At 42.1% G+C, this 27568-nt stretch overlaps 2 protein-coding genes across 2 annotated transcripts in view; both read left to right on the top strand.

Annotated features, from left to right (window-relative positions):
• Positions 1–594: 594 nt before the first annotated feature.
• Positions 595–18235, top strand: gpatch1 (G patch domain containing 1). The gene is made up of 20 exons (XM_088071752.1): positions 595–734; positions 1967–2101; positions 3156–3241; positions 3773–3933; positions 4928–5025; positions 5735–5784; positions 6634–6894; positions 7536–7686; positions 8599–8678; positions 8767–8983; positions 9968–10273; positions 11170–11348; positions 11919–12046; positions 12770–12858; positions 13468–13691; positions 14462–14774; positions 15459–15542; positions 16290–16414; positions 16519–16640; positions 18126–18235. Exons 1-20 carry the CDS (start codon positions 665–667, stop codon positions 18157–18159), a joined length of 2913 nt encoding a protein of 970 aa, XP_087927878.1. The 5' UTR covers positions 595–664; the 3' UTR covers positions 18160–18235.
• A 574-nt stretch (positions 18236–18809) lies between these two features.
• LOC121940005 (uncharacterized) overlaps positions 18810–27568 on the top strand; it is a 13603-nt gene continuing 4844 nt past the window's right edge. The window contains exons 1-7 of the mRNA XM_088071109.1: positions 18810–19075; positions 20008–20118; positions 21949–22037; positions 22789–22852; positions 25728–25866; positions 25962–26091; positions 26233–26417. Coding sequence (XP_087927235.1) covers positions 18941–19075; positions 20008–20118; positions 21949–22037; positions 22789–22852; positions 25728–25866; positions 25962–26091; positions 26233–26417 — 853 coding nt within the window. The 5' untranslated portion in view covers positions 18810–18940. The remainder of the gene's footprint in view (positions 19076–20007; positions 20119–21948; positions 22038–22788; positions 22853–25727; positions 25867–25961; positions 26092–26232; positions 26418–27568) is intronic.

The following is a 27568-nucleotide window of genomic DNA, read 5'->3' as shown; positions in this document are numbered from 1 at the left end:
CGCGCGTAGGAGCCATTTAGCATGTTTATTTTGTATTATTGTATAGATCAGTTTGATGAGGAAAGAGTACATTATGTTGACCACTCGATGGTAGTACTACCCTGTAGTCTGTGACAGGTCCCGTAGTTTTTGATGTACTTGCAGCGCTGGTGATGTCGCTGCCCGCAGATATTAGAGCTGATTTTCATATTCATAAGCACATTTCCTCTCATTTATGAAGCTCCCGCACAGCCGACAAACGGTCCTGTAAATGTTTCAAAATAAAATGCCTTGTCTCAGTAAGTGATGGGATTGAGTCCACAGAGAGCTGTCAGAGGGCTTAAAACAGACTTTGTGTTTCCTCTGTGACAGAGAGACTTTAAACTGCAGGAAAACGTAATATGGAGCCAATATAACCATCAAAACACCACATTCAGCGTCTGTTTCTGCTGACATTCAGTACCAATTATCACGTTATAACGTCAAACTGATCCGTACTTTTTATTCAGCACTTTTTACTCTGCGTAACGCTGCTCCCGATGGTGAAGCGTTTTTCTTTTCAATAAAATCAGAGTTTCAGTGTTTCTCCGCCGGAAGTCGCTGTGTATTCATGATGCGACTGATGAACGCTTCGCCTTTTCCGGTGAAGTTTGTACTTCTCCTCCCTCCGTAGTTGTAGTGAAACATGGCGTCGGACAGCGACGGTGAGGAGGACTTCGTGAGTTTCGGGACTCCTCTGGAGCCTCTGGAGGAAGGTAGCGTTCATTAACGACTCTCAAGTAAAGTCTGTTTCTACTTTAACTCTCTGCAGCTGTTTCAGGAGGCGGGAAATCGGACAGGAAGTGTCCGGCGCATCACTTTAGGATGCTAAGCTAACGAGCTAACAACACGGTCTGAGTTGTGTTTTCGGCTCCAGACTTCATTTAAGTTTCGGTTTATTTTATGTTTTCGTGCACACAGCTGAGCGCACACAGCCAGGACACGGTCCGTCAGGATATTTCACGAATCGTGACTCTTTCATTGTTAATTCGGCTCAGAAATGATCCTCAAACAGTCCAGTAAAAACCGTTAACTTTACGGATGGATTTCTGTGGCGAAGAAAGGTTTAGGTTAACGATGGAGGCAGAAATTGGGGTAAATTAATTAGATAATTAACTTTTTTTAAGCAATCGTTAAAAATACGTTATTGAACTGCGTAACTGCTTAATTGTACTTCAGATGGAAATATTGTACTTTCGCATGAAAGTATGCATGTAGGCTGTGTGTATTTTTACTCTCTTATCCAATGAAGGACTTTAAAAGAGTATTTTTAAATGTGTGATAAAAATCAGAATCAGAAATGGATTTATTGTCAAATAGAGTTTCATTCAGGGATTTGCTTTCGTTTTTGGTTATTATTATTGTTGTTATTGTTATTAATAATAAGTATTATTCTAAGACGAAATACTGCAACTCTCAAGAACTAAAATAGAAAAGAGAAAAAAATATATAAAAATGGTACAGACATTAAACACACAATAAACATATTAAAAAGAAGAGCAATAACAAAATAATAATGAATTTTAATTTTAATTAAAACAGTTGCAATGAAATGGTACAAACATTAAACATACAATTAACATGTTAGAAAGAAATAATACAATTATTAAGTAATAATAATAACAATGATAATGACAACAGTAGTAAAATGAGTACTGCAACACTCAAGAACTTAAATAGAAAAAAATACAATAAAAATGTGTGAGGGAAAGTATGATAACATGACGAATGTGTACAATCTTTCATCTGCAAAAGGTCCACACTAGAGCAAATGTGCAAAGACTATTTCTGTTTTAATTTTTCTACATTTTAATTAATCATCACTTTTCTGCTTTGTTCTGCGACTGCTGCACAGCTGATGACTGCTGACAATTCCCTCAGGATCAATAACGGTTGTTATGTGGTGAGTTTTGTGTGTAGAAACGTGTTTCCTGTGTGTCTGTTGCAGACGAGCCGCTGAAGAAGCCCGTCCCGCTGCACGAGCAGACGGTGAAGGACGAGAAGGGTCGATATCAGAGGTTTCACGGAGCGTTCACCGGAGGGTTTTCAGCCGGATATTTCAACACCGTCGGCACGAAAGAGGGTCAGTGCTGCTGCTCACAGGCGCTGTGGGTTTGAGCTGCATTTACTGAGCGAATGTCGTCTCTGGTTGGTGATCCCAACCAGAAGTGATGATGTGTGTGTGATGTGATTTTTTATAATTCATGAAACACATTTTAAAGAATAACTAATAAACAACAAAAAAACTATTTAAAAAAATACATTAAGGTAAAATTTGAAGAATTCACAGTTATTCTGGTCGCTGTCATGTTTTCAACAAAGAAAAGAAATGGTTACCAGGTGGGACGTCGAATAATGAATATGATTTTCTGTAGATGGACGTCACATATAATCCCTCTCATCTACTGACAGAGTCCTTCTGTTGGGATTATATAATCTGTTCAGCCGCAGAGAGCAGAAAGCCACTACATTTATACACCTACATTTTATGCACTATTTTTTGCTTTGTTTTTTTAATCAAAATTATCTCAGTGGGTTTTATTTCCGCCTCATCTCACGTCTCATGTTCATGTTTTGCATTCTGTGCTTTCTATTTTTTATCTTTATTTTTTTATCTTTCCTTTACTAGTGTTATAAAGTGGGTTTTATCCATGTGAAGATGCACTCTGTCTGTTCTGCTCTGATCTTATTTTATTTTTACATGCAGGTTTTATTATGTCTCTTCATGTGAAGCACTTGGTGCATCTAATTTCTTTGCTGTAATTTCTTTTATGAAATGTGCTATATAAATAGAGTTTATTATAATTTTCATTATTATTATTAAACACACTGAAAGGAGCATCTGCCACCAGAGAGTGAAGTTAAGGGAGAAGGGTTTACTGTTTTTCCATGCCAACACTGGGCCGAGGCTCGTTTGCATTCCTCACATTTTTTTGACAATAAAGTGAAATCAGATCGCGTTTCTTCAGTGGTGACTGTGGCGTTTCTTTAGAGCTCCGAGAAAGTTCTTTAAATCGGCGCTCACACGCGATCGCACTCATGTCGTGTTTCAGTTTGTCTGCAGCTGTTAAACCTCAGTTTGTGTTGACTTTTTATCCTCACAATATTGTTGTTGTTGTTGTTATTGTTGTTTATAGGCTGGACCCCGTCAACCTTTGTGTCGTCACGGCAACAGAAAGCAGAGAAACATCATGCCAGACCAGAAGATTTCATGGATGAGGAGGTAAATGACGAGAAGACGAGATTTTCATTCTTCAGCACCAAAAACTCTGACAAAACTGAAAAAAATGATAGTTTAAAATGTGATGATAAAACGATAACGATATCAATCGCAATATAACTTTTCCTTGATTGAAAATTAACAGATTGAGAATTAAGATTATTTATACACACACACACACACACACGAGGTGTAGCCGCTTTATAGTTCATTTGTAGCTATATATGGTTTAAATATATATCAAAATGGAAATCCAATTATTTGTCAATAACTGGTGGAGAACGGATGCTTTTTAATATGTTTGCACTTGTGCTTTAAAGCCAAAATTTGAGTTTATTTCATTTGTTGGATGGTTTCCATTCACTCCTCTTCAAAATAAAAGCGAGGAAGTTTCGGGGCGTCATCAGTGAGCTGCAGCGCTCATCATATATAAACTGTCATGTAATCTGGGAGAGAGGAGCTCTGCTTTATCCTCAGATTAAAGATGTTGATGCGGGTTTACTGAGACCGACTCTTGTTGTTGTTGTTGTTGAGGATTTTGGCGAGCACGGCATCGCTCCCAGAGAGATCACCACCAGCCTCGAGTTCTCGTCCGGCCGCAGAGACGCCACCAGAGAGAAGGCGAGAGCCGTCAGCGCTCAAGCGGCGCTCATCCCCGGAGACACGCTGCTGGAGGAGCTCATCGCACCGGCCAGGTACAAACCAGCACGTCCACATTTTAAAATCCTGCAAGAGCAATAACGTGACCTGTCGGCCTGTTTATTTAAATTTAAGACAACATCACAATTATCCAGGTTCAGAATATCTCCACGCATCGTTCTAATAATAATGATAAGAATTATTTAGATTAGATTTATTTTTTAGAGAGCTTTGCACAATATTAAAAAATAGAAAGAAAACTCAAATTCAAAAGTATGACAAAACACTAATAATAATAATAATAATAATAATAATAATAAAATTAAAAACTAAACGGAGAGAGGCTCAGAAAATTAAAAACTTCCAACAAAGAAAGGTAACTAAGCTACTTCTCTCGTCGTCTCTGAGCAGCTGTGTGTTGGTTTGTTCTTAGATATTTGGTTTGTTCACCAGTTATTTTTCAGTTGGTTATTGATTTTTGAGATAGTAAAGAATTTGACTTGATTTTTTTTTTTTTTTTTATTTTAATTTTACTATTGGTTGGTTGATTGGTGAATTATTATATTTAGATTACAATTGTTAATTTAGTTGTATTTTTGTATTATCATCAATATTATTATTATTTTTTGTTTACTTATTTATTTATTTTATTGATTATTATTATTGTTGTTGTTGTTGTTGTTGTTATTACTTTTTGCTTCTGTTTTGACGTAATATTCTGGTGTTTCGGACCCCAGGAAAACCAGTTAGATCCTTATAATAATCCCTAATAATCAATAAACAATGCTGCAGCTTCAGCCAGAGTCCGTTACCATGGTAACCTCGGATAAATTCAAGCACAGATTCAATTATTACCGACCTGCGTCCACAACAGCATTAATCCATCCTGTGTTCGTTTAATGAAACTGTGTCTGGAGCAACTTAGTGAGTTTTTCTTGGTTTTAACGTTTTTTTTAATGTTTTTTGAGAGTTTCTGTAACTCTTCTGATTCTTTTTTCTCCTGACGTGCCGACTGAGTTTGTGTTGTGGTGTGTTTGTTGCGTCCGTCAGGTCGTCCATCGGCGTGGAGCTGCTGATGAAGATGGGCTGGAAGGAGGGTCAGGGCGTCGGACCTCGAGTGAAGAGGAAAGCTCGCCGACAGCAGACAGGTACGTTTGACCGCTCGCCTCCACACCGACACGTTTTTATTTTAAAACAAACAAACAAACAAACAAACAAACAAACAAACAAACAAACAAAAACATCTCCTCACGCATAATCTCCGTCCGTACCAGCACACCGAAAACACGCATCACATGACCGCTCACGCACACTGAGCACGCGGCCGCTCGTGTTAAAGAAAAGCAGATTTTCGACTCTTTAGTTACAGTAAGAAAACAACATTTTTATGAAATCTTTTTTTTATTTCTGATGATTGATCATCGCAGCCTCACCCACAGCGCCGCTGCACACGGGCAGGTTCACAAATCCTTCACAACATCACGAAATATGATGACATTTTGCCTTTTCACCGTGGAATATTAATATTTATTTTAATTCATTACGAACTTCCACGTTGATCTTTTGGTCTCTGTACGATCAAAAACACAAACTAAACACAGATTCTGTCTCAGTCCGTCTGAGTGATCTTCAGTTAATGAGCCTAAAAATGTAATTATTAGTGAAAATGAGAATCATGAGAGTTCGTGTTGAAGGACAGATTTATAGATAAACGTGTGATGTGCTGTTTTTGTTTTCCTCCGTGTGTGTTAGTTTAAATTCTATTTTAATCTGATTCTGTGTTTTCATTTGTATCGTGAGTCTTGTGATTGTGTTGTAACGTTCAGATTCACAGTTTTCTTCTTCGTGTGCTGTCAGATGGAGGCAGCAGAGTTTACGGCCGTGTGCCGCCTCCTGCTGGATCAGAGGTGAGTGAGATAAATAATACCGACGTGTCCACACAGACGGACAGAGGGACGGGCGGGAGAAAGTCACCAGAGAAGTAATGATTTTCGATGGTTTTATTGTTTGTGGTTCCGAGATCTTTTGTCACTGCAGCTGTTTGTTAAGGACAAAAAAATCCATACGGTTTTAACTGAGTCGTTTTTCACTGAGGATCATTTTATTAAACTGTAGTGACACTTTTTAGCTCCTCATCTGTCCGTCTTCACTCGAGTCCTCAGAGTGAGACAGCAGCGTCATCAAATCTGCTTTATAATCTACCGAAAACAGCAAAGTCAACCCAGAAATGTTGAGTACCACAAAACTTTATGCTATAAATCTATAAGAACTCCCAAACTCTCCAGCTTTAAGGAACTGCAGGTGAATAAATTGGACAGTTTTACATAATTTACCTCCTTTGCATTAATTTGCATGTATCGACAGTCCTTCAGCCTCTGCTTGGACAATTTGGACATTTTCTGGGTGATACCACCCAGATATTATATAGATATTATAGATATATTATAGATATTTTGGGGGGTTACCGTGGATGCTGAATCCATTTCTGATATTTTTTTAAATGCGTGTTTTACACCACAAATATTAATATTAATATTTTAACAGCAGTTGTGCTGTTTTTGATGAGTTTAGACATTGTAGCGGACACTGAATTGACTGGATTAGACAGAAACAAACTCTGTTTTGTGTTTTTTTTTTTAATAAATACTCTCAATATTTGGGATTATACAAATGATATTTATAACATTAAACTTTGTGGTATTCAACATTTTCAGGCTGACAAAAGTATTTATGTTCCCTCGTCTTTCCGCCCGCAGGATGACGATGACGAGGACGAGGAGGAGGAGTTTGCTCCAGAGAACGTGACCTTTGCCCCGAAGGACGTGACGCCGGTGGACTTCACCTCCAGGGTCGGGGTTCAGGGTCTGGGGTACCGTGGTCTGGACCCGGGTCTGGCTCTGCTGGGGGGCGGAGCTCCTGAACACATCGACCTGTTCAGGCCGCAGTCGGAGGCGAGGAGCCGGCTGTTCGGAGACGCTCACAGAGGCTCACGGCGAGGAGGGGGCGTGGCCGGACAGGTGGGGACATCATGGTTTAACCCTTTGAAACCCGAGCAAACTGGATTTACGTATATAAAAATAAGGCAGTTAGCAACCTGACAAGAAGAGGGCAGCTGAGGCCTTTTTAGGCTTTTGATTTACCTTTATTTATAAATGTTGACTATTAATTAACATTTTAGTCTGTTTCATATTTTTAATACTTCGTATGTCATTTTATTATTTTTAACATTTTATTTATTATTTTACTCTGTCCTTTCATTTACCTCATATTTACAGATTAATTATATTTATTATTATTATTTTATTTATTTATTTTAAGCTTTCTATTTATAGATTTTATCCTATTTTAGCATCTAAAGTCTGATAAGTGGATTGAAGAAATGAACCCCAAAATCAATAAGAAATCAATAAAAAGCAACAGTTTTCTGTAAAAAAGGAAAAAAATAAGAAAATGGCCTTAATTTTAGATATGATGATTTTCTTTCTCTTTTTTGAAGCTCATGTTCTTGTCACCTTGTTACCTTTAACTGTTTTTGTCAGAAAACTGAACCTCTGCTCAGATTTCAAAGTGTTGAGTTGTTGGTGAAGAAACCTGACGTCCATCCAGGTGTCGTCGGGTTAATAGAGTGTAACTGTAAGTGGTGACCTTTGACCCGCAGGCGTTTGGTGTCGGGGCTCTGGAGGATGACGACGACGAAGACGTGTACCACAGAGACTCGATGTCCAGGTACGACACGGTGCTGGGAGGGGAGGAGCCTGGAGACGGGCTGTACGGCTGGACGGCTCCGCAGCAGTACACCAGCAGGAGAGGTACGTGCTCCGCGCCTTCGGCCTTCAAACTGATTTTTAACCTCTTTGAAACGAGACTTTTGCTGAGTAAAAAAAATGTGGTTCATCAAATATATCTTTATTTTTATTGAACTTATTTTAGTGAAGTCAGATTTATTTTTTCATCACAAAAATAAAAGTTACTTGGAGCAACATATGGAGCAGGTGTAGACTGTTTTTGTTGGGTTTTTTTTAGATTATTTTTGGGGCTTTTAGCCTTTATTTGATAGGACAGCTTAAGCGTGAAAAGTGGGATGATGGGCAGCAAACGGCCGAGGGTGGAATCGAACCCGCGGCCGCTTCAGCAAGGACGTAGTCTCTGTACATGAGACGCCCCGAATATAATCATTTTAGAAATTATTCATGACTTTTTACATTTTTTTATTAACAAAAAACATAAGAAAATCACCTGATCAAACACCTGATCAATACCTGATCCGACACCTGATCAATCACCTGATAAATCACCTGATCAGACACCTGATCAATCACCTGATCAAACACCTGATAAATCACCTGATCAAACACCTGATAAATCACCTGATCAATCACCTGATAAATCACCTGATAAATCACCTGATAAATCAGTTTTTTTCTTCTTTTCAGATTATTATTAGTAAAACAGATTAAAGGCACTGCACCTTACAGATGTTTGCGTTTGTCGTGATGTTTTTTCCGTTGTTAGATGTGTAGAAACATCATCATTCAGCCGTATTTTTATTGTTGGAATGACGATCACATTTTTAAACTTTAACAGAAAATCTGTTAAGAATAGTGAATTTCAGAGCTGTCGGCTGACCGTGAACCTGAGCACTAGTTTTCAGTCAAATCTGTTTTAAGAGGTCTTAAGAGTCATTTTTAAATATATATAATATTTATTTTTCTTGTTTCCAGACAAAAGCAAAGATGCGTCGTACCTCGGTAAAATCCTGGAGGGATTCACTCTGGCCCAAAAACCTCCCGAGGAGAAAACGGTGAGCGGCTCCTCCTGAAGTTTCATCGTCGTCGTATCTGAAATAAAAACTCTTTTTTTCTGTCACTGATCTGGTTTTCTGTCCGCAGATCTTCCCTCCTCCGTCTCTGCCCAGAGACTACCGTCCCGTCCATCGTTTCCGTCCAGCGGTGGACGTGTCTCATCTCTCGGGGGTCAGTCCGGCGCTGGCCGAGGCTCTGAGGGTCTCCAGGGGTCACATGGTCACGGAGGAGCCGCAGCAAGGAGGACGCCACCAGCTGGACTCCGGCCAGAGGAGGGCGCTGCTGGGAGAGGACGCCCTGCAAGGTGGGAGGAGTTAACAGAGCACAGTTAACCTGCGGTGGCCCCAAAGTGTAAAACGCAGCGACATATCACAAAACGCAACGACAAATCACAAAACGCAACATTAACTTATTTGCGGTTGTGTTTTGCACTTCAGGGCCACTGTGTTAACCCTTTGAAACCTGGATCGTCTTCACTTTTTTGAGCTACAATCACATACCTTTTTAAAAAAATCAAAAACCTTTAAATCCTGAGCAAATCGATTTATTTATTTTTTCAGAAAACATGGGGGAATGCCGAGGAGCAACTGGGCAAGAAACGTTGCACAAATTGCAAAAATATTTTTATATTTAGAAAATTCTGTTTATATAAGCCAGGGTAAAATGTAAAGAAAATTATGTTTAGAATCATCACAGTTACATTTTTAAAATTATTTTACAGGAAAAAAAGTAAGCTCTTTTAACGTCATTTCCTTGCTTTTTTAATTTAATTTATTAATCTATATTTATTATTATAATATTAATAATATTAATAATAATAATAATAATAATAATAATAATAATAATAATAATGATTATTATTATTATTATTATTATTATTATTATTATTATTATTATTATTATTTATTTATTTATTTATTTTGCCTTTTACCATTCCCATTTTTTTGTTTATATGTTTTGGGTTTTTTGAGTAATTTCTTGCTTATATCTATATATCTTCCCTTCTACTACTTTTGAAGAAAATCAAGCCAATTAGCTCAGGTTTTAAAGGGTTAAGTCCTGCTGGGTGTTTATTAACCCCTTAGGAACTGTTTGGCGTGTTTTACACACCTTTCATTCTTCACGTTTTGATCATTTCGCCTGTGTTCATGCATATGGCATGTATTTAGTGCAGACTGTGTATTTTTGAAGCTCACAGGAATTTGAGTTACAGCAGAAGACAACAGACCGTTATAAGTTTTGAAGTGAAACATTTTTTCAGATTATTATTGTCCTGAATCCTGATCAGGTCCCAGTTCAGTCCTGGAGCTGCTGAGGCCTGAAGACCGACAGAGACTCCTCAACCTGCGCAACTCCTCCAACCCGCCCTCCACCAGAACCGCAGCGCCGCCCTCCCATGATGCCCTGCGGTCGTCGTCTGCAGGCGGTGTCTCCTCCTCGTCCTCCTCGTCGGGCCTCCAGCAGCAGCAGGAGGCTCTGGCAGCGTGGAGAGGAGTCCAGAGCTCCTCGCAGACCTTCAGACCGTTTGAGAAAAACCCGAGCAAACAGGTGCGCTACGAACTCTACCTGAAGCGCCTCCAGCAGGGCGACAAAGGTAGGACGCCTACGATGCATGCACTGCAGGAGCGTCTGTCTGCTTCACTGCAACTCAACTATAAGTACATACAAACTAAAAAAAATCAATAAAAAGACCTAAAACTAAATTACACAATTAAAAAATAATTAAATTAAATTAAATTAAATAAAAGGTCGGCCTTTAGCAGCATTTCATTCATTTCTGCAGACAATTTAAGTCTTTATTTCTTATTTATTTATTGAGCACCTTCTATACAGAGCTTCATCGAACTGAAGCAACAGACAAAAATAAATGAATAAATATCAATAAATAACTAAAACTTAAATGACACAATTAACTAATACAATTTTAAAAAATCAATTAATGATATGTGCTTACATACATACATTTTGTTTGTTTGTTTTCTCTCTTTTTTCCTCATTATTCATTTTTCCATCATACTTATTTCTCTCTGGGTGTATATATATTTATTTTATTTATTTATTTATTCATTCATTTATTTAGATGTTAGAAAATAGGTAAAATGTCCTTTTGGAGTCTCAAAACGCTTTCAAAAACACACATGGATGAGATGCGACTATGTGGATATGATTTGCTTTTATATTCTGCAGTCAATACAGGCGTGTCTATATTCACATGTGAATTTCAGTCCTCAGGGACAGAAACATGTCCTGTCTGTCAGATCCAGTGGACATTAACCCTGCTCTCTCTCTCTATGTCTCTGTGTGTCTCTGTCCGTCCGTGTGTGTCCCTGTCTGTGTCCCTGTGTGTCCCTGTGTGTCCCTGTGTGTCCCTGTCTGTGTCCCTGTGTGTCCCTGTGTGTCCCTGTGTGTGTCTCTGTCCATCTCTGTGTGTGTCCCTGTCCGTCTGCGTGTCTCTGTCTCTCTGCGTGTCCCTGTCCGTCTGTGTGTCAGACGGCCTGGAGCAGAGTCTGGACCCGGGGATGACGGAGTGGGAGCGCAGCAGGGAGAGGGAGGAATTTGTCCGAGCGTCCATCCTGTACAGACCCACGTCCTCCTCGCTGTCCTCCCGCTTCACCAGAGCCAAAAACCAGGAGGACGAGGACAGCGTGGAGGTGGTCCGGGACCAGGAGGTAGCAGCTCGTGAAAGAGACTGTGATAATAATGAAGTGTTCTTTGTTGGAGAATCGAACCATTAAAAGTGTCCGTAATCTTAGTTTAACTCTTTAGTGACTGTTTGTTATTCAGATTCAGAAAACGAATGAATATTTGATATTTGTCATTCGGACTGATGTTGGTTAAGAAAAACAAACTCTGTGACAGTAGAAAATCATGTTAATGTATAATATTTTTAAAGCTGATTTTGAAAAGTGTGTTTTGTGTGCAGAGAGAGTGTGTGTGATATTAAAGTGTATCAGTAATCCAGCCGTTCACTGCTGCTTCTGCTCGTTAGTCGGACTCTTTACAGACAGATTAAAGTAAATCTGAGCAGCAGACAGGTAGAAATGTCCTCAGTGTGTCAAACTCCAGACACACTGGATCCTACATTTCCCAGAATGCACCTGTTGTTCAGAACGAGTGAACTGACCTGTAGTATAAGAAAACAAGACCCTCACTGCAGGAAGTTTCTCAGATGAATGTGCAGAATGTTTGTTTGTTAACCAATTTGTTTGTGTGTGTTTGTTTGTTTAATTGGTTGTCAGGGCAACGTGGACGACAAACAGGCCGCCGTACAGATGAAGATGTTCGGAAGAATGACCAGAGAAACGTTCGAGTGGCATCCTGACAAACTGCTCTGCAAGAGGTTCAACGTCCCCGACCCGTTCCCCGGGTAACACACACACACACACACACACACACACACACACACACTCACACACATACACACAAACACACACATCAACACAGAACACACACACACATCAACACAGAACACACACACACACACACACACACACAAATACACACAAACACACACATCAACACAGAACACACACACACACACACACAAATACACACAAACACACACATCAACACAGACACACACACTCTCTCAGCAGCAGCTGCCTGTCTTGCATCAGATCACCTGTCGCTCTCTCTCTCTCTGTCCTTCCAGCTCGTATCCTTTAATATCTTGTTTAAATTTGTTAAATGTTGTTCGTGTTTCAGCTTGATTAATTAATCTCGTTGACTGTAACACTGATATTATGTTAATGAGCATCTCTGAGACCATCGTTTGGCCGTTCAGGTGTAAGTTAACAAGTGTCTCTAGGACGTTGTTTCGGTGTGTGTTAACGAGCGTCTCTGTGACCGTCGTTTGGTGGTTCAGGTGTGTGTTAACGAGCGTCTCTGTGACCGTCGTTTGGTGGTTCAGGTGTGTGTTAACGAGCGTTTCTGTGACCGTCGTTTGGTGGTTCAGGTGTGTGTTAACGAGCGTCTCTGTGACCGTCGTTTGGTGGTTCAGGTGTGTGTTAACGAGCGTCTCTGTGACCGTCGTTTGGTGGTTCAGGTGTGTGTTAACGAGCGTCTCTGTGACTGTCGTTTGGTGGTTCAGGTCCGGTCTGGTCGGTCTGCCTAAAGTGAAGAGAGACAAGTTTTCAGTCTTCAACTTCCTGACGGTGACGGACAGCAGAGACACGGCAGGTAACGTCTCTCAGGTGTTACTGATACCTGAAATCTATCAGAGAATAAGTTTTCAAATTTAATCTTCAAGGGACAGTTCACCCAAAAACAAAAGATCAGTCATCAAACTTCACCATCATGACTGAGTTTTCATTTTTTGGGTGAAGTGTCCTCTTGTCTCATGTCCCTCTGACACAAACAGTTTTTGGGTTTTGTGCAATAATGTGTATGTTATCTTATTTTGTTATATTTTCCTTTTCTGTTAACATTTAAACTCATTTCCCCTGATTCAAATGTATTTTAAAATATAAAAATGTCAGATTCATAAAAATCAGTTTTCCTGTTCAGATTTCACAGAAACATTTTCTTCTGTTTCTGTTTCACATTTTAACTTTCAAGTGTGATCATTATTTCTACTGACGTTGTTACTGTCCTCTGAACTCACTGCCTCCTCCTGCTCCTGCTGCTCCTGTTGCTCCTGCTGCTTCTCCTCTCCTTCCTCTTCCTCATCCTCCTGCTTATCCTCCTCCTCCTTCTCCTTCTCCTCCTCCTCCTCCACCTCCACCTCCTGCTCCTCCTTTTCCTCCTGCTCCTCTTCCTACTCCTCCTCCTCCTCCTCCTCCCTCTCAGCACCTCCAAAACCTCCAGATGCTGGGAAAAGGTCTCGGTGGGACGTTTCAGACCAGAAGGAGGAGCAGAAGAAGAAGGAGGATCCTCTGAGCGAGCTGCTCAGTGCTGCACGAAACCGGACTGACACCTCCATACCTGCGTTACCTGCTCCTCCTGCTCCTGCCGCTCCTCCTTCACCTCCTTCCTCTAGCAGCACCAATGATCAAACTGCAGACCGAACAGAGGTAACATTCCCACGACTCTGAGAGCGTGAACGACATCAGAGAGCGTGAACAAGATCAGAGAGTGTGAATGAGTTTAGAGAGCGTGAACGACATCAGAGAGCGTGAACAAGATCAGAGAGCGTGAACGAGTTTAGAGAGCGTGAACGACATCAGAGAGCGTGAACAAGATCAGAGAGCGTGAACGAGTTTAGAGAGCGTGAACGACATTAGAGAGCATGAACGACATCAGAGCGTGAACGACATCAGAGAGCGTGAACGACATCAGAGAGCGTGAACAAGATCAGAGAGCGTGAACGAGTTTAGAGAGCGTGAACGACATCAGAGAGCGTGAACGAGTTTAGAGAGTGTGAACGACATCAGAGAGCGTGAACGACATCAGAGAGCGTGAACGAGTTTAGAGAGTGTGAACGACATCAGAGAGCGTGAACGAGTTTAGAGAGTGTGAATGAGTTTAGAGAGCGTGAGCGACATCAGAGAGCGTGAACAAGATCAGAGAGTGTGAACGAGTTTAGAGAGTGTGAACGAGTTTAGAGAGCGTGAACGACATCAAAGAGCGTGAACGAGTTTAGAGAGTGTGATCGACATCAGAGAGCGTGAACGAGTTTAGAGAGTGTGAACGACATCAGAGAGCGTGAATGACATCAGAGAGCGTGAACGAGTTTAGAGAGTGTGAACGAGTTTAGAGAGTGTGAACGAGTTTAGAGAGCGTGAACGACATCAGAGAGCGTGAACGAGATCAGAAAACATGATGCTGTTTTCTCTTCACGCAGACCAAGTCAGCCAATCAGCAGAGCTCACACGAGAAGAAAGAAGGAGATGAAGAGGAGGAGGAGGAGGAGAGCAGGCCTCCCATGGATCTGTTCAAAGCCATCTTCGCCAGCTCCTCCGTCGATAAATCCTCCTCTTCATCGGAGGGCGAGAGCAACGAGGAGGAGGAGGAGGAGGACGAAGAGGATGTACAGGACACTAAGAAGGAGCAGGTCACACCCGAAACACAGCATCTGAACCTCTTCAACATCACCTCCTCCTCTGCCGCCTCCTCTGCCTCCTCCTCCTCTGTCACCTCCTCCAGCCAGCAGACAGGTAAGAACACAGGTTATATTCTCTCTTTTATGTGAGTAAGCTGGACATCTGTGATAAATAGCTGTTAGAGAAACATTTTGATTTTTAATTTATTTTTTTTTTAAATAAATAAAATAATAATTTCAATATTTTTATTTTCTTTTTATTTTTTTTCTTTTATTTTTTTCTTTATTATTTTTATATTTTTAAAAATAATTTTATTTGTTAATTTTATCATGTATTATTTTATTTTATTTTATTTTCTGCATTTGCTTTTATTATTTCCATGTTTTTAAAAAATATTTTTATTTATTTTCCTTTTTTGTTTTATTTGTGTTTTACATATTTTTTAAATTTATTTTCTAATATTTCTGTTCATTATTTTAATTTTTTAAATATTTTAATTATTATTTTCATTTGATTTTTCATGTTTATTTTGTTTTCTTTTCCATGGATTTTCATTTGGTATAATTTCATTAATTATTTTCATTTTATATTTTTATTTATTTTAATGTTTTTTTTTTTTTGCATTATTAATTATTATTCCTGTGTAATTTATTTTCAGTGTCATTTTATTATATTTTATTTGCCTTACGCATGTTTGCATATTCATATACGCCTCATTGGTGCTTCTTGAAAATCCAATAAAAAGAGACGCGAGTGATTCTGACTGTGTTTTCGTGGTGTTTGTGTTTCTTTAAAAAGCGAAAGTTTTGTCTCAGAACGCGACACGAAAAGAAGAAGAACAAGAGTTTGGTCCGAAGCTGCCGCCTCCGTCAGCTGCTCTCTGTGAGTGCACACACACACACACACACACACACACACACACACACACACATACACACACGCACATAGACACTCACACATACACACACACACTCACACATACACGCACACACATACACACACACATACACGCACACACATACACACACACATAGACACTCACACACACACACATAGACACTCACACACACACACACACACACACACACATAGACACACACACATACACACACACACACACACATAGACACACACACATACACACACACACTCACACATACACGCACACACATACACACACACATACACGCACACACATACACACACACATAGACACTCACACACACGCACATAGACACTCACACACACACACACACACACACACACACACACACACACACACACACACACACACACACACACACATAGACACACACACACACACACATAGACACACACACACACACACGCACATAGACACACACACACACACACACACACACACACACACACACACACACACACACACACACACACACACACACACACACACACACACACACACACACACACACACACACATAGACACACACACACACACACACACACACACACACACACGCACATAGACACACACACACACATAGACACACACACACACACATAGACACACACACACACACACACACACACACACACACACACACAGAGACTGAAGTGGACTAATCTGGTTGTTGTTCCTCCGTTCAGTCAGCACCTCCGTCTGCTCCTCCCGTGAGGAGGAGAAACCAAACAAGAGGAGCAAAGAGAAAAAACACAAGAACAAGAAACAGCACAAACACAAGCAGGAGAAGAAGGAGAAGAAAGAGAAGAAGGTGAGAAGGAGAAGAAGAAGAAGGAGGAGGGAAAACAGCAAATATAAAACGTCGTCTCCTGTTTGACTCTTCTGGTTTAACTTCTGCTCTTTTTTCTCTTGCAGAAGAAGAAACACAAGAAGCACAAACACAAAGCGAAGCAGCAGAAGAAGAAGGAGACGGACAGCAGCTCGGAGGACAGCGACGAGGACGGAGGACACGTGTCCACAGAGGAGCTGCTCAGAAGGTCAGAGGTCACTGCACAACCCAATGAGTCAGAATATCATCGTTTTATTTTAGAAATGTAATAAAAGAACTAAAACAACAAAAAACTAAACGTAAAACTGAAAAAAAAAGAAAATCTGGAGAAAAACAAACAAAAACTGAATCGATGTTGTGCACTTACATAAAAAACAACAAAGAAAGGTCAAAATTTGTCAACACAACAACGTGAGGAGATGTTGGCGAAAACGTTTATGGAGACACATCCTGCACTTGAATATTTTCTCAGAAATGATACTAATAAAACAAAACATTTTTTAAACAATAAAAACTAAACAAAACTTCAAAAAAACTAAAATTAAACATTTTTTAACCAATAAAAACTAAACAAAACTTCAAAAAAACTAAAACGTAACATTTTTTAAACAAAAACCGAACAAAATCCCAATCTAAACAAACTAAGCTGAACAGAAAACTAAAATAAAAAACGAAATAAACAGGAATGAAGAATACAAAGTGAGGATAATAACTCTGCGTGACGGCGCCAGAGATCAAAGGATTGATCCTGTTTTACGTTCTGAGACGTAATCGTCATAATCAATTACGTAAATACGTCGATTTACATGATGTGCGTCGACAGCAAGCATCATGAGCTCCATCAGCCTCGCTGAACGGCAGCGTGTTTCATACGTGTGGTGTCCACACATACAGCGTCGCTGCTGCTGCGGCACTGCTGTTGGTGCTGCTGCCGCTGCCGCTGCCGCTGCTGCTGCAGCACTGCTGTTGGTGCCGCTGCTGCTGTTGGTGCTGCTGCTGCTGCTGCTGCTGCTGCTGCTGCTGCTGCTGCCGCTGCCGCGGCACTGCTGTTGGTGCTGCAGCTGCTGCTGCACTGCTGCGACACTGCTGTTGGTGCTGCTGCGGCGCTGCTGCGGCACTGCTGTTGGTGCTGCTGCTGCGGTGCTGCTGTTGGTGCTGCTGCAGTGTGCAAGCTCTCATCTGATAACATGAGCGCCGAAACAAAAACAACACGCTCAGCGCTGCTCACGCGCTGGTGATGCGTGCTGCGTGAAACAGGCCTGAGGCCCAGTTAAGGCTAAAATATTTTGATGCAGAAAGAATATACTAATTATGATTGTGTCTGTTGTAATGTAATAAAAACATGAGTTAGATCAATAAAAATAAAATCGATAGATTAATTGAGTAATCGAAAAAATAATGGATAGATTAATCGATTAAAAAAATAACCGTTAGGTGCAGCACTAATATTGTCAAAATTCTGTTACTGTGACTTCTACCAAAGTCAAATTATGGACAGAAATCTGTACTTTTACTCTACTTTGACTTTCAGGTACTTCATCCACTGCTGGTTTTTATATTTCAGAAACCTTTGAAAAGTGTTGGACTGTAATATATTGCAGTATATATTATAGTGCCTTTTGGAAAGCACTTAGTCATGTCTCTGTCTGTCTGTGTGTCTCTGTCCCTCTGTCTGTGTGTCCTCTCCTTCCAGGCTGAAAAACGTGCGCTCACATCATCAGAGCTGAAGACGTGTGTCCTCTGTGAGGACAGCAGATCACCTGTTGTTACTGTCCTTTTAAAATAATAAAATGTTTATGCTTAGTGTTGATGTGATTTGTTGAAGCTTTCTGCTGATTTGTTGAACAGTGATGCTCAACTCGTGGCCTGAGGGCCAAATCTGGCCCCTGATAAAAGAGCATCAAAAGAGAGCATGTTTGTGAAAAACAGTGTCAGTAGGATCTCCCCCGACAGAGGTCCAGGCTAAGACACTAATGTCCCAAAATCCTAGAAATGTCCTCAAATCCAACAAATGCCCTAAAGTCCTAAATGCCTGAAACCTGAGAAATTTTCTAAAGTCATAGAAATGTCCTGAAATTTCAGAAATGTTTTCAAATCCTAGAAACATGTATGGAGCTGCCGTGGCCCCTGGCCCCTGACATGTGTAAAGTGGGATGTGCGTCCCTGACGTAGAGATCATGGTTGTCAGAAAGATTAAAGGATAAAATAAGAGAAGTGAAAGAAAAGCTGAGAAACGTCTTTTATTATTATTATTATTATTATTATTATTATTATTATTATTATTATTATTATTATTATTATTATTATTATTATTGTAAACGGGTCGTTTAGACTGAACCGTGACTCTCCAGTTTCCCAGTGCTCCTGAAGGCACCGCCTGGCTGGCAGTCGTCAGGGAGACTGTCACCGTGGCAACTCCCGCGGCTGAGGGGGCTGTTGTCATGGTAACTCCCGGCTGTGAGCTGCCTCTCAGGCTTAAGGAAGTTTTTACTGAAAGTTTCTGAAGAAATGTCCAAAAACACGGAACCGTTATCGGTGGAGGAGCCTGGAGGAGGTGAAGAGGAGGAGCGGAGGCCGGAGGAGCAGCGGGAGGAGCAGCGGGAGGAGACCGCGGCGGGAGCAGAGTGGAGCCGGGACGCTCAGGTAAAGAAAAGCACCTGTGAACGGTTAGCTCCGCGGCTAACGTTTGCTAGCCACGGTGCGTTCACTGACAGGCCGAGGAAAGTAACGAGTACTCAGTAAGTACTGTAATCTTTATTACTGTAGTAAAACTATTCATTAAATACAATTATAAGTATTAGTACCACACACCCACAGATGATTTTTTGGGGTTCTTCCGTTGTATACTGTTTTATATATGCAGGTTTTTATGTAAGTTTTAACCCTTTGAAAACTCAAATTGTCTCTTTCAGATGTAATAAAAGGCAATGAGTTACAAATGAAATGTCCCAAAATTACAAAACCCCCAAACACAACTGTAACATGATTTTAAATATAGAATTATAAATATTTTTTTCCCTTTAACATAATTTTAAATACGTCCTTATAAATATAGTTTGCTATTGCTTTTTCCTTTTTTCTTTCAACATTTCTCCCTTGCTTTTTAAAACAGTTTTCAAAAATCTAATGTTCAATTTCTGAAACATGTCTTACAACACTGCTCACTGACTTTTTCTCATGTTTGTAAAAAAAAGAAATTATGAAAAAGTTAGCAAGAAATTGGTAAAACAACACAAAAATTTCCTGAAAAATTACATGTAACAGAAAATGAAGGCAGTTTTTTGTCTTACTTTCATGTAATGAAAAAGAACCGCCAAAGGCCATCGACAGCAGCTTCAGAGGACGCCGAGTCTCTGAAGTTTGTCCTGGAGATTTATTGCCAAGACAAATTTGAGCCGGTATAAGTTAGTTTAGCTTTCTGCCTTCACTGAGAACATTTAGAGGATGACCATGAACGTTTCCACTGTTCATCAGCTCAGCATGTTCAGCGTTAGCGTGTTATTAGCATGTTATCAGCATGTTATTAGCATGTTTGCTTTGGTAAACAGAGCTGTGATGCGTTCACGTGTCTACAGGTTCCAGTGAAAGTGTTACGAGGTCACAGCAACGCCGTCAGCGCCGCTCGACTCTGCTGCCACGACCGCTGCGTCCTCAGCTGCTCCTCCGACCGCAGCGCCATCCTCTGGGTAACACCTGCTACACCTGCTGCACCTGCTGCACCTGCTGCTCCTGCTACACCTGCTGCACCTGCTGCACCTGCTGCACCTGCTGCTCCTGCTGCACACCTGCTGCTCCTGCTGCACACCTGCTGCCCTGCTACACCTGCTGCACCTGCTGCTCCTGCTGCTCCTGCTGCTCCTGCTGCACCTGCTGCTCCTGCTGCTCCTGCTACACCTGCTGCTCCTGCTGCACCTGCTGCACCTGCTGCTCCTGCTACACCTGCTGCTCCTGCTGCACCTGCTGCACCTGCTGCTCCTGCTACACCTGCTGCTCCTGCTGCACCTGCTGCACCTGCTGCACCTGCTGCACCTGCTGCTCCTGCTGCACCTGCTGCACCTGCTGCACCTGCTACACCTGCTGCACCTGCTGCTCCTGCTGCACCTGCTGCTCCTGCTGCACCTGCTGCACCTGCTGCACCTGCTCCACCTGCTCCACCTGCTGCCCCTGCTGCTACACCTGCTGCACCTGCTGCACCTGCTGCTCCTGCTACACCTGCTGCTCCTGCTGCACCTGCTGCACCTGCTGCACCTGCTGCACCTGCTGCTCCTGCTGCACCTGCTGCACCTGCTGCACCTGCTGCACCTGCTGCTCCTGCTACACCTGCTGCACCTGCTGCACCTGCTGCTCCTGCTGCACCTGCTGCTCCTGCTGCACCTGCTGCACCTGCTGCACCTGCTGCACCTGCTGCTCCTGCTGCACCTGCTGCACCTGCTGCACCTGCTACACCTGCTGCACCTGCTGCTCCTGCTGCACCTGCTGCACCTGCTGCACCTGCTGCACCTGCTACACCTGCTGCTCCTGCTGCTCCTGCTACACCTGCTGCACCTGCTGCACCTGCTGCACCTGCTGCTCCTGCTACACCTGCTGCTCCTGCTGCACCTGCTGCACCTGCTGCTCCTGCTACACCTGCTGCTCCTGCTACACCTGCTGCACCTGCTGCACCTGCTGCACCTGCTCCACCTGCTGCACCTGCTGCACCTGCTGCTCCTGCTGCACCTGCTGCACCTGCTGCACCTGCTACACCTGCTGCTCCTGCTGCTCCTGCTGCTCCTGCTACACCTGCTGCTCCTGCTGCACCTGTTACACCTACTGCACCTGCACTCTATTCTTCTATTACTCTCAAGACCGTAATTTATTTAACCCTTTAGTGCCCACTTTAATATCATACACACTGGTATCACTCAAAATTCACTTTTCAAAATCAAGCTTTATAACATTCATTCATTCATTCATTTATTTTCCGTAACCGCTTGTGCTCGCAGGGGTCGTGGGGGGCTGGAGCCAATCCCAGCTGTCATTGGGCGGGAGGCGGGGTCACCCTGGACAGGTCGCCAGACTATCGCAGGGCCGACACATACAGACAGACAACCTTTCACGCTCACAGTCACACCTACGGGCAATTTAGAGTCACCAATCAAGGAGACCCACGCAGACACAGGGAGAACATGCAAACTCCGCACAGAAGGGCCCCGCCCACGGAGCGAACCCCGGTCCCACCGGGGTTCGAACCAGGGACCCCCTTGCTGTGATTATACATTAACATGATTTTCTGCTTTCATTGAGTTAATTTTTGAAACCAGCAGCAGTCCTAATCAGTTCACTGATTACACTAAAATACACAAACTGAACTAAATGTTTGACACATACATGAACACACACACACTGAAGCTGTACCTGCGCTGTACGAACTGTGAGTGCAGCGGCCGTTTTTCGGTGTCTACTCGTGATACTGCAGACCGTTTGATTTCTGCGAGGATGCCGACTGACTGCGACCTGTTGACCTTTGACCCCTGCAGGACGTGGAGAGCTGCAGACCTCTGAGGGTGTTCGATGGCGTTCACACTAAAACCATCACGGAGTGCGCTCTGATCCCAAACACCGACCGGTGAGTCCCGACTCACGACTGATAGATTATTAGTTTATGATCCATCAGGTGATCAGCAGCAGAGGAGACATTAAACTCTCCGTCTGTTCGTGTCCTGCTGTCGTCCTTCAGAGCTGAAGACAAAGTTTGTCCCTCTGAAGAAGAGGACACATTCATGTACGCGGGGACAGTCCCTCTGATCTCAGAGGGACGGACGTCTTTAAACAAACGGACAATAATTCACCTTTTTATATCACCATGGAAACGGACTGACTGTTGTCTGGACTCTGTCTGTCTCTCTGTCTGTCTGTCTGTCTCTGTCTGTCTCTTTATGTGTCTGTCTGTCTGTCTCTCTGTGTGTGTGTGTCTGTCTGTCTGTCTCTCTGTGTCTGTCTCTCTGTCTGTCTCTCTGTGTCTGTCTCTCTGTCTGTCTCTGTGTGTCTGTCTCTCTGTCTGTCTCTCTGTCTGTCTCTCTGTGTGTCTGTCTCTCTGTCTGTCTCTCTGTCTGTCTCTCTGTCTGTCTCTCTGTGTGTCTGTCTCTCTGTGTGTCTGTCTCTCTGTCTGTCTCTCTGTGTGTCTGTCTCTCTGTGTGTCTGTCTCTCTGTCTGTCTCTCTGTGTGTCTGTCTCTCTGTGTGTCTGTCTCTCTGTCTGTCTCTCTGTGTGTCTGTCTCTCTGTCTGTCTCTCTGTGTGTCTGTCTCTCTGTGTGTCTGTCTCTCTGTCTGTCTCTCTGTGTGTCTGTCTCTCTGTCTGTCTCTCTGTGTGTCCATCAGGATGGTGACAGTCTCGTGGGATAAGACGATGGTGTCCACAGACCTGCAGACCGGACAGACTCTGGTAACTCCTCCTCCTCTTCTCTCTGTCTGACGCTGATATTGATAGATGCTGGTATTGATAGATGCTGGTATTGATAGATGATATTGATAGATGCTGGTATTGATAGATGCTGGTATTGATAGATGCTGATATTGATAGATGCTGGTATTGATAGATGATATTGATAGATGCTGGCATTGATAGATGCTGATATTGATAGATGCTGGTATTGATAGATGATATTGATAGATGCTGGCATTGATAGATGCTGATATTGATAGATGCTGGTATTGATAGATGCTGATACTGATAGATGATATTGATAGATGCTGGTATTGATAGATGCTGATATTGATAGATGCTGATATTGATAGATGCTGGTATTGATAGATGCTGATATTGATAGATGCTGGTATTGACAGATGCTGATACTGATAGATGATATTGATAGATGCTGGTATTGATAGATGATATTGATAGATGCTGATATTGATAGATGCTGGTATTGATAGATGCTGATATTGATAGATGCTGGTATTGATAGATGATATTGATAGATGCTGGCATTGATAGATGCTGATATTGATAGATGCTGGTATTGATAGATGCTGATACTGATAGATGATATTGATAGATGCTGGTATTGATAGATGATATTGATAGATGCTGGTATTGATAGATGCTGATATTGATAGATGCTGATATTGATAGATGCTGGTATTGATAGATGCTGATATTGATAGATGCTGGTATTGACAGATGCTGATGATGGTAGATGATATTGATAGATGCTGGTATTGATAGATGATATTGATAGATGCTGATATTGATAGATGCTGGTATTGATAGATGCTGATATTGATAGATGCTGGTATTGATAGATGATATTGATAGATGCTGGCATTGATAGATGCTGATATTGATAGATGCTGGTATTGATAGATGCTGATACTGATAGATGATATTGATAGATGCTGGTATTGATAGATGATATTGATAGATGCTGGTATTGATAGATGCTGATATTGATAGATGCTGATATTGATAGATGCTGGTATTGATAGATGCTGATATTGATAGATGCTGGTATTGATAGATGCTGATACTGATAGATGATATTGATAGATGCTGGTATTGATAGATGCTGATATTGATAGATGCTGGTATTGACAGATGCTGATACTGATAGATGATATTGATAGATGCTGGTATTGATAGATGATATTGATAGATGCTGATATTGATAGATGCTGGTATTGATAGATGCTGATATTGATAGATGCTGGTATTGATAGATGATATTGATAGATGCTGGTATTGATAGATGCTGATATTGATAGATGCTGGTATTGATAGATGCTGATACTGATAGATGATATTGATAGATGCTGGTATTGATAGATGTTGTTGATAGATGCTGGTATTGATAGATGCTGATGTTGATAGATGCTGATATTGATAGATGCTGGTATTGATAGATGCTGATATTGATAGATGCTGGTATTGACAGATGCTGATACTGATAGATGATATTGATAGATGCTGGTATTGATAGATGCTGATATTGATAGATGCTGGTATTGATAGATGCTGGTATTGATAGATGATATTGATAGATGCTGGTATTGATAGATGCTGGTATTGATAGATGCTGATACTGATAGATGATATTGATAGATGCTGATATTGATAGATGCTGGTATTGATAGATGCTGATATTGATAGATGCTGGTATTGATAGATGATATTGATAGATGCTGGTATTGATAGATGCTGATATTGATAGATGCTGGTATTGATAGATGCTGATACTGATAGATGATATTGATAGATGCTGGTATTGATAGATGATATTGATAGATGCTGGTATTGATAGATGCTGATATTGATAGATGCTGATATTGATAGATGCTGGTATTGATAGATGCTGATATTGATAGATGCTGGTATTGATAGATGCTGATACTGATAGATGATATTGATAGATGCTGGTATTGATAGAAGTTGATATTGATAGATGATGGTATTGATAGATGCTGGTATTGATAGATGCTGATATTGATAGATGCTGATATTGATAGATGCTGGTATTGATAGATGCTGATACTGATAGATGATATTGATAGATGCTGATATTGATAGATGCTGGTATTGATAGATGCTGATACTGATAGATGATATTGATAGATGCTGATACTGATAGATGATATTGATAGATACTGATAGATGATATTGATAGATGCTGGTATTGATAGATGCTGATATTGATAGATGCTGGTATTGGTAGATGCTGGTATTGATAGATGCTGATATTGATAGATGCTGATATTGATAGATGCTGGTATTGATAGATGCTGGTATTGATAGATGCTGGTATTGATAGATGCTGATACTGATAGATGATATTGATAGATGCTGATACTGATAGATGATATTGATAGATACTGATAGATGATATTGATAGATGCTGGTATTGATAGATGCTGATATTGATAGATGCTGGTATTGATAGATGCTGATACTGATAGATGATATTGATAGATGCTGGTATTGATAGATGCTGGTATTGATAGATGCTGATATTGATAGATGCTGGTATTGATAGATGCTGGTATTGATAGATGCTGATATTGATAGATGCTGGTATTGATAGATGCTGATATTGATAGATGCTGGTATTGATAGATGCTGATACTGATAGATGATATTGATAGATGCTGGTATTGATAGATGCTGATATTGATAGATGCTGGTATTGATAGATGCTGATATTGATAGATGCTGGTATTGATAGATGCTGGTATTGGTAGATGCTGATATTGATAGATGCTAGTATTGATAGATGCTGATATTGATAGATGCAGGTATTGATAATGCTCTCTGTGTTGTTGTTCAGTGGAGGTGCAGGCACGCCGGCCTGCTGACCTCCTGTAGCTCCTCGTCAGACGGCCGGCTGCTCGTTTGTGCCGCAGATCCACAGAACAGCATTTACATCAGCGACGCGGCGAGCGGACAGACGCTGCACCACGTCGGTGGTACGACGCTGACACGGTGTTATGATGTTATTAACATGTTATTACCATTGTGATGAAGAGCAGATGAGTGAAGGAGCGTCTGTTTCCTCTCTCAGATCATCACCGCTCCACCATCACCCGCTGTCGCTTCGACCCGCAGAGTCAGCGGGTGGCCACCGTGTCTGCGGACCGCAGCATCAAACTGTGGGACCTGCTGGCTCACAAAACCACCGTGTCCATCAACAGGTGACCTGCGCACAGACAACGAGCCTCACTGGACGCTTCGCAGACAGCGAGCCGGTTTGTTTCTGTGCACAAACTAAAGGGTTAAAATGACTTGTCTTATCTTGTTTCTTCTGCTGTTGTTGTTGTTTTCCCGTCTCTCAGTAACCACAACAACGTTGTCTCTGACTGCTGCTTCACTAACAACGGCTCCTTCCTGTGCACGGCATCATGGGATAAAAGTCTGAAGCTGTGGGACCTGCAGGCCGGAGGGTTTCGGTCTCAGGGCGGGACGACGCTGCAGAGAGGCCACGAAGGCAGCGTGAGCTCCTGCAGCTTCTCTGCTGACGGTGAGTACGACGGCGCAGAGACGGACAGCGAGGCAGCGGAGCCTCCTCTACAAAACCTTCACATGTATATGCTGACAGCATAAATACAAAAAACCGCTGTCAGCCTTCTGATTCAACCACACACTGTAATAAAGATGGACGACACGCCCCCGCTGACCCCCGCTGTCCTCTGCTGTCCTCCGCTGTCCCCCCTGACCTCCACTGACCCCCCTGACTCCTGCTGACCCCCGCTGACCTCCGCTGACCCCCCTGACTCCCGCTGACCCTCCTGACCCCAGCTGACCTCCACTGACCCCCCTGACTCCCGCTGACCCTCCTGACCCCCGCTGACCTCCACTGACCCCCCTGACCCCCCTGACCCCAGCTGACCCCCCTGACTCCCGCTGAGCTGAACTGAGGTCAAAATATCCAATATACGGTGCGTTGCCATCTTGCGAGGGTGATGTCGTTGAGATCCGGAGCTTGCACAGGAGCGATATCCGTGGGGTTTCCGCTGAAACACCCGTCCGACCAATCGCGAGCAGCTCCATTGAATGCGAGCGCATGGATTGGCTGTCACAGCTGTCAGTCCTGGTGGAAAATCCTCCTGTTGTGATCTTTAATAACTCATTAAAACCAAACTTATCGTATAAACAAACAGCTGAAAACATCAGCGCGATGACAGCGACCTTCAGGGACAGAAACCGTCTGTGGGAAACATTTATTTGGTGTCTACTTTGAGTTTTTAGTTTGTCCGATTCGCAAACATGGAGGGGCGGGCTTTATGACCGATACCGCAGCCTGACAGCAGGGGGCGACAGCTGTCATGTCATCTGTATATACAGTCCGTGGTTTAAACGCTCTGAGCATTAAAAAGCAGCCCGTCTTCTTTGTAGCTTCATGTTGATCCAACTTTACCTCAAAGATCACCGACACAACAAAGCTGGAAGAACGACTTCCCAACTCAGAAACTACGACTTTCCCACATCATGTGAACGCAGCATAAACTGATAAGGCATGTTACTTCACTGACCTCTGGAAATCTCAGCGCTTCATCAGCAGTCATCTGAACCACTGCGTCTGAACAACTCTGAACAACAACACATCTAACGACACAAAACAGCAAGAAAAAAGCATGCAAACCAGTCTGTCACAATTTTACCTTTTTTTAA

This window comes from Plectropomus leopardus, chromosome 1, assembly GCF_026936395.1.
Source record: "Plectropomus leopardus strain MGB_pleo_1.0 chromosome 1, ASM2693639v1, whole genome shotgun sequence".
Classification (NCBI taxonomy): domain Eukaryota; kingdom Metazoa; phylum Chordata; class Actinopteri; order Perciformes; family Serranidae; genus Plectropomus; species Plectropomus leopardus.
The sequence above is the reverse complement of the archived record's forward strand: the minus strand, read 5'-3'. Positions and strand labels throughout refer to the sequence as shown.

Bases quoted from the DNA above. Each gene is read 5' to 3' on its own strand.
- gpatch1 (XM_088071752.1), top strand. From the start codon at position 665: ATGGCGTCGGACAGCGACGGTGAGGAGGACTTCGTGAGTTTCGGGACT. The intron at 3,934-4,927 runs GTACAAACCAGC...TGCGTCCGTCAG, and splicing joins GAGCTCATCGCACCGGCCAG to GTCGTCCATCGGCGTGGAGC. The intron at 12,859-13,467 runs GTAACGTCTCTC...CCTCCCTCTCAG, and splicing joins GGACAGCAGAGACACGGCAG to CACCTCCAAAACCTCCAGAT.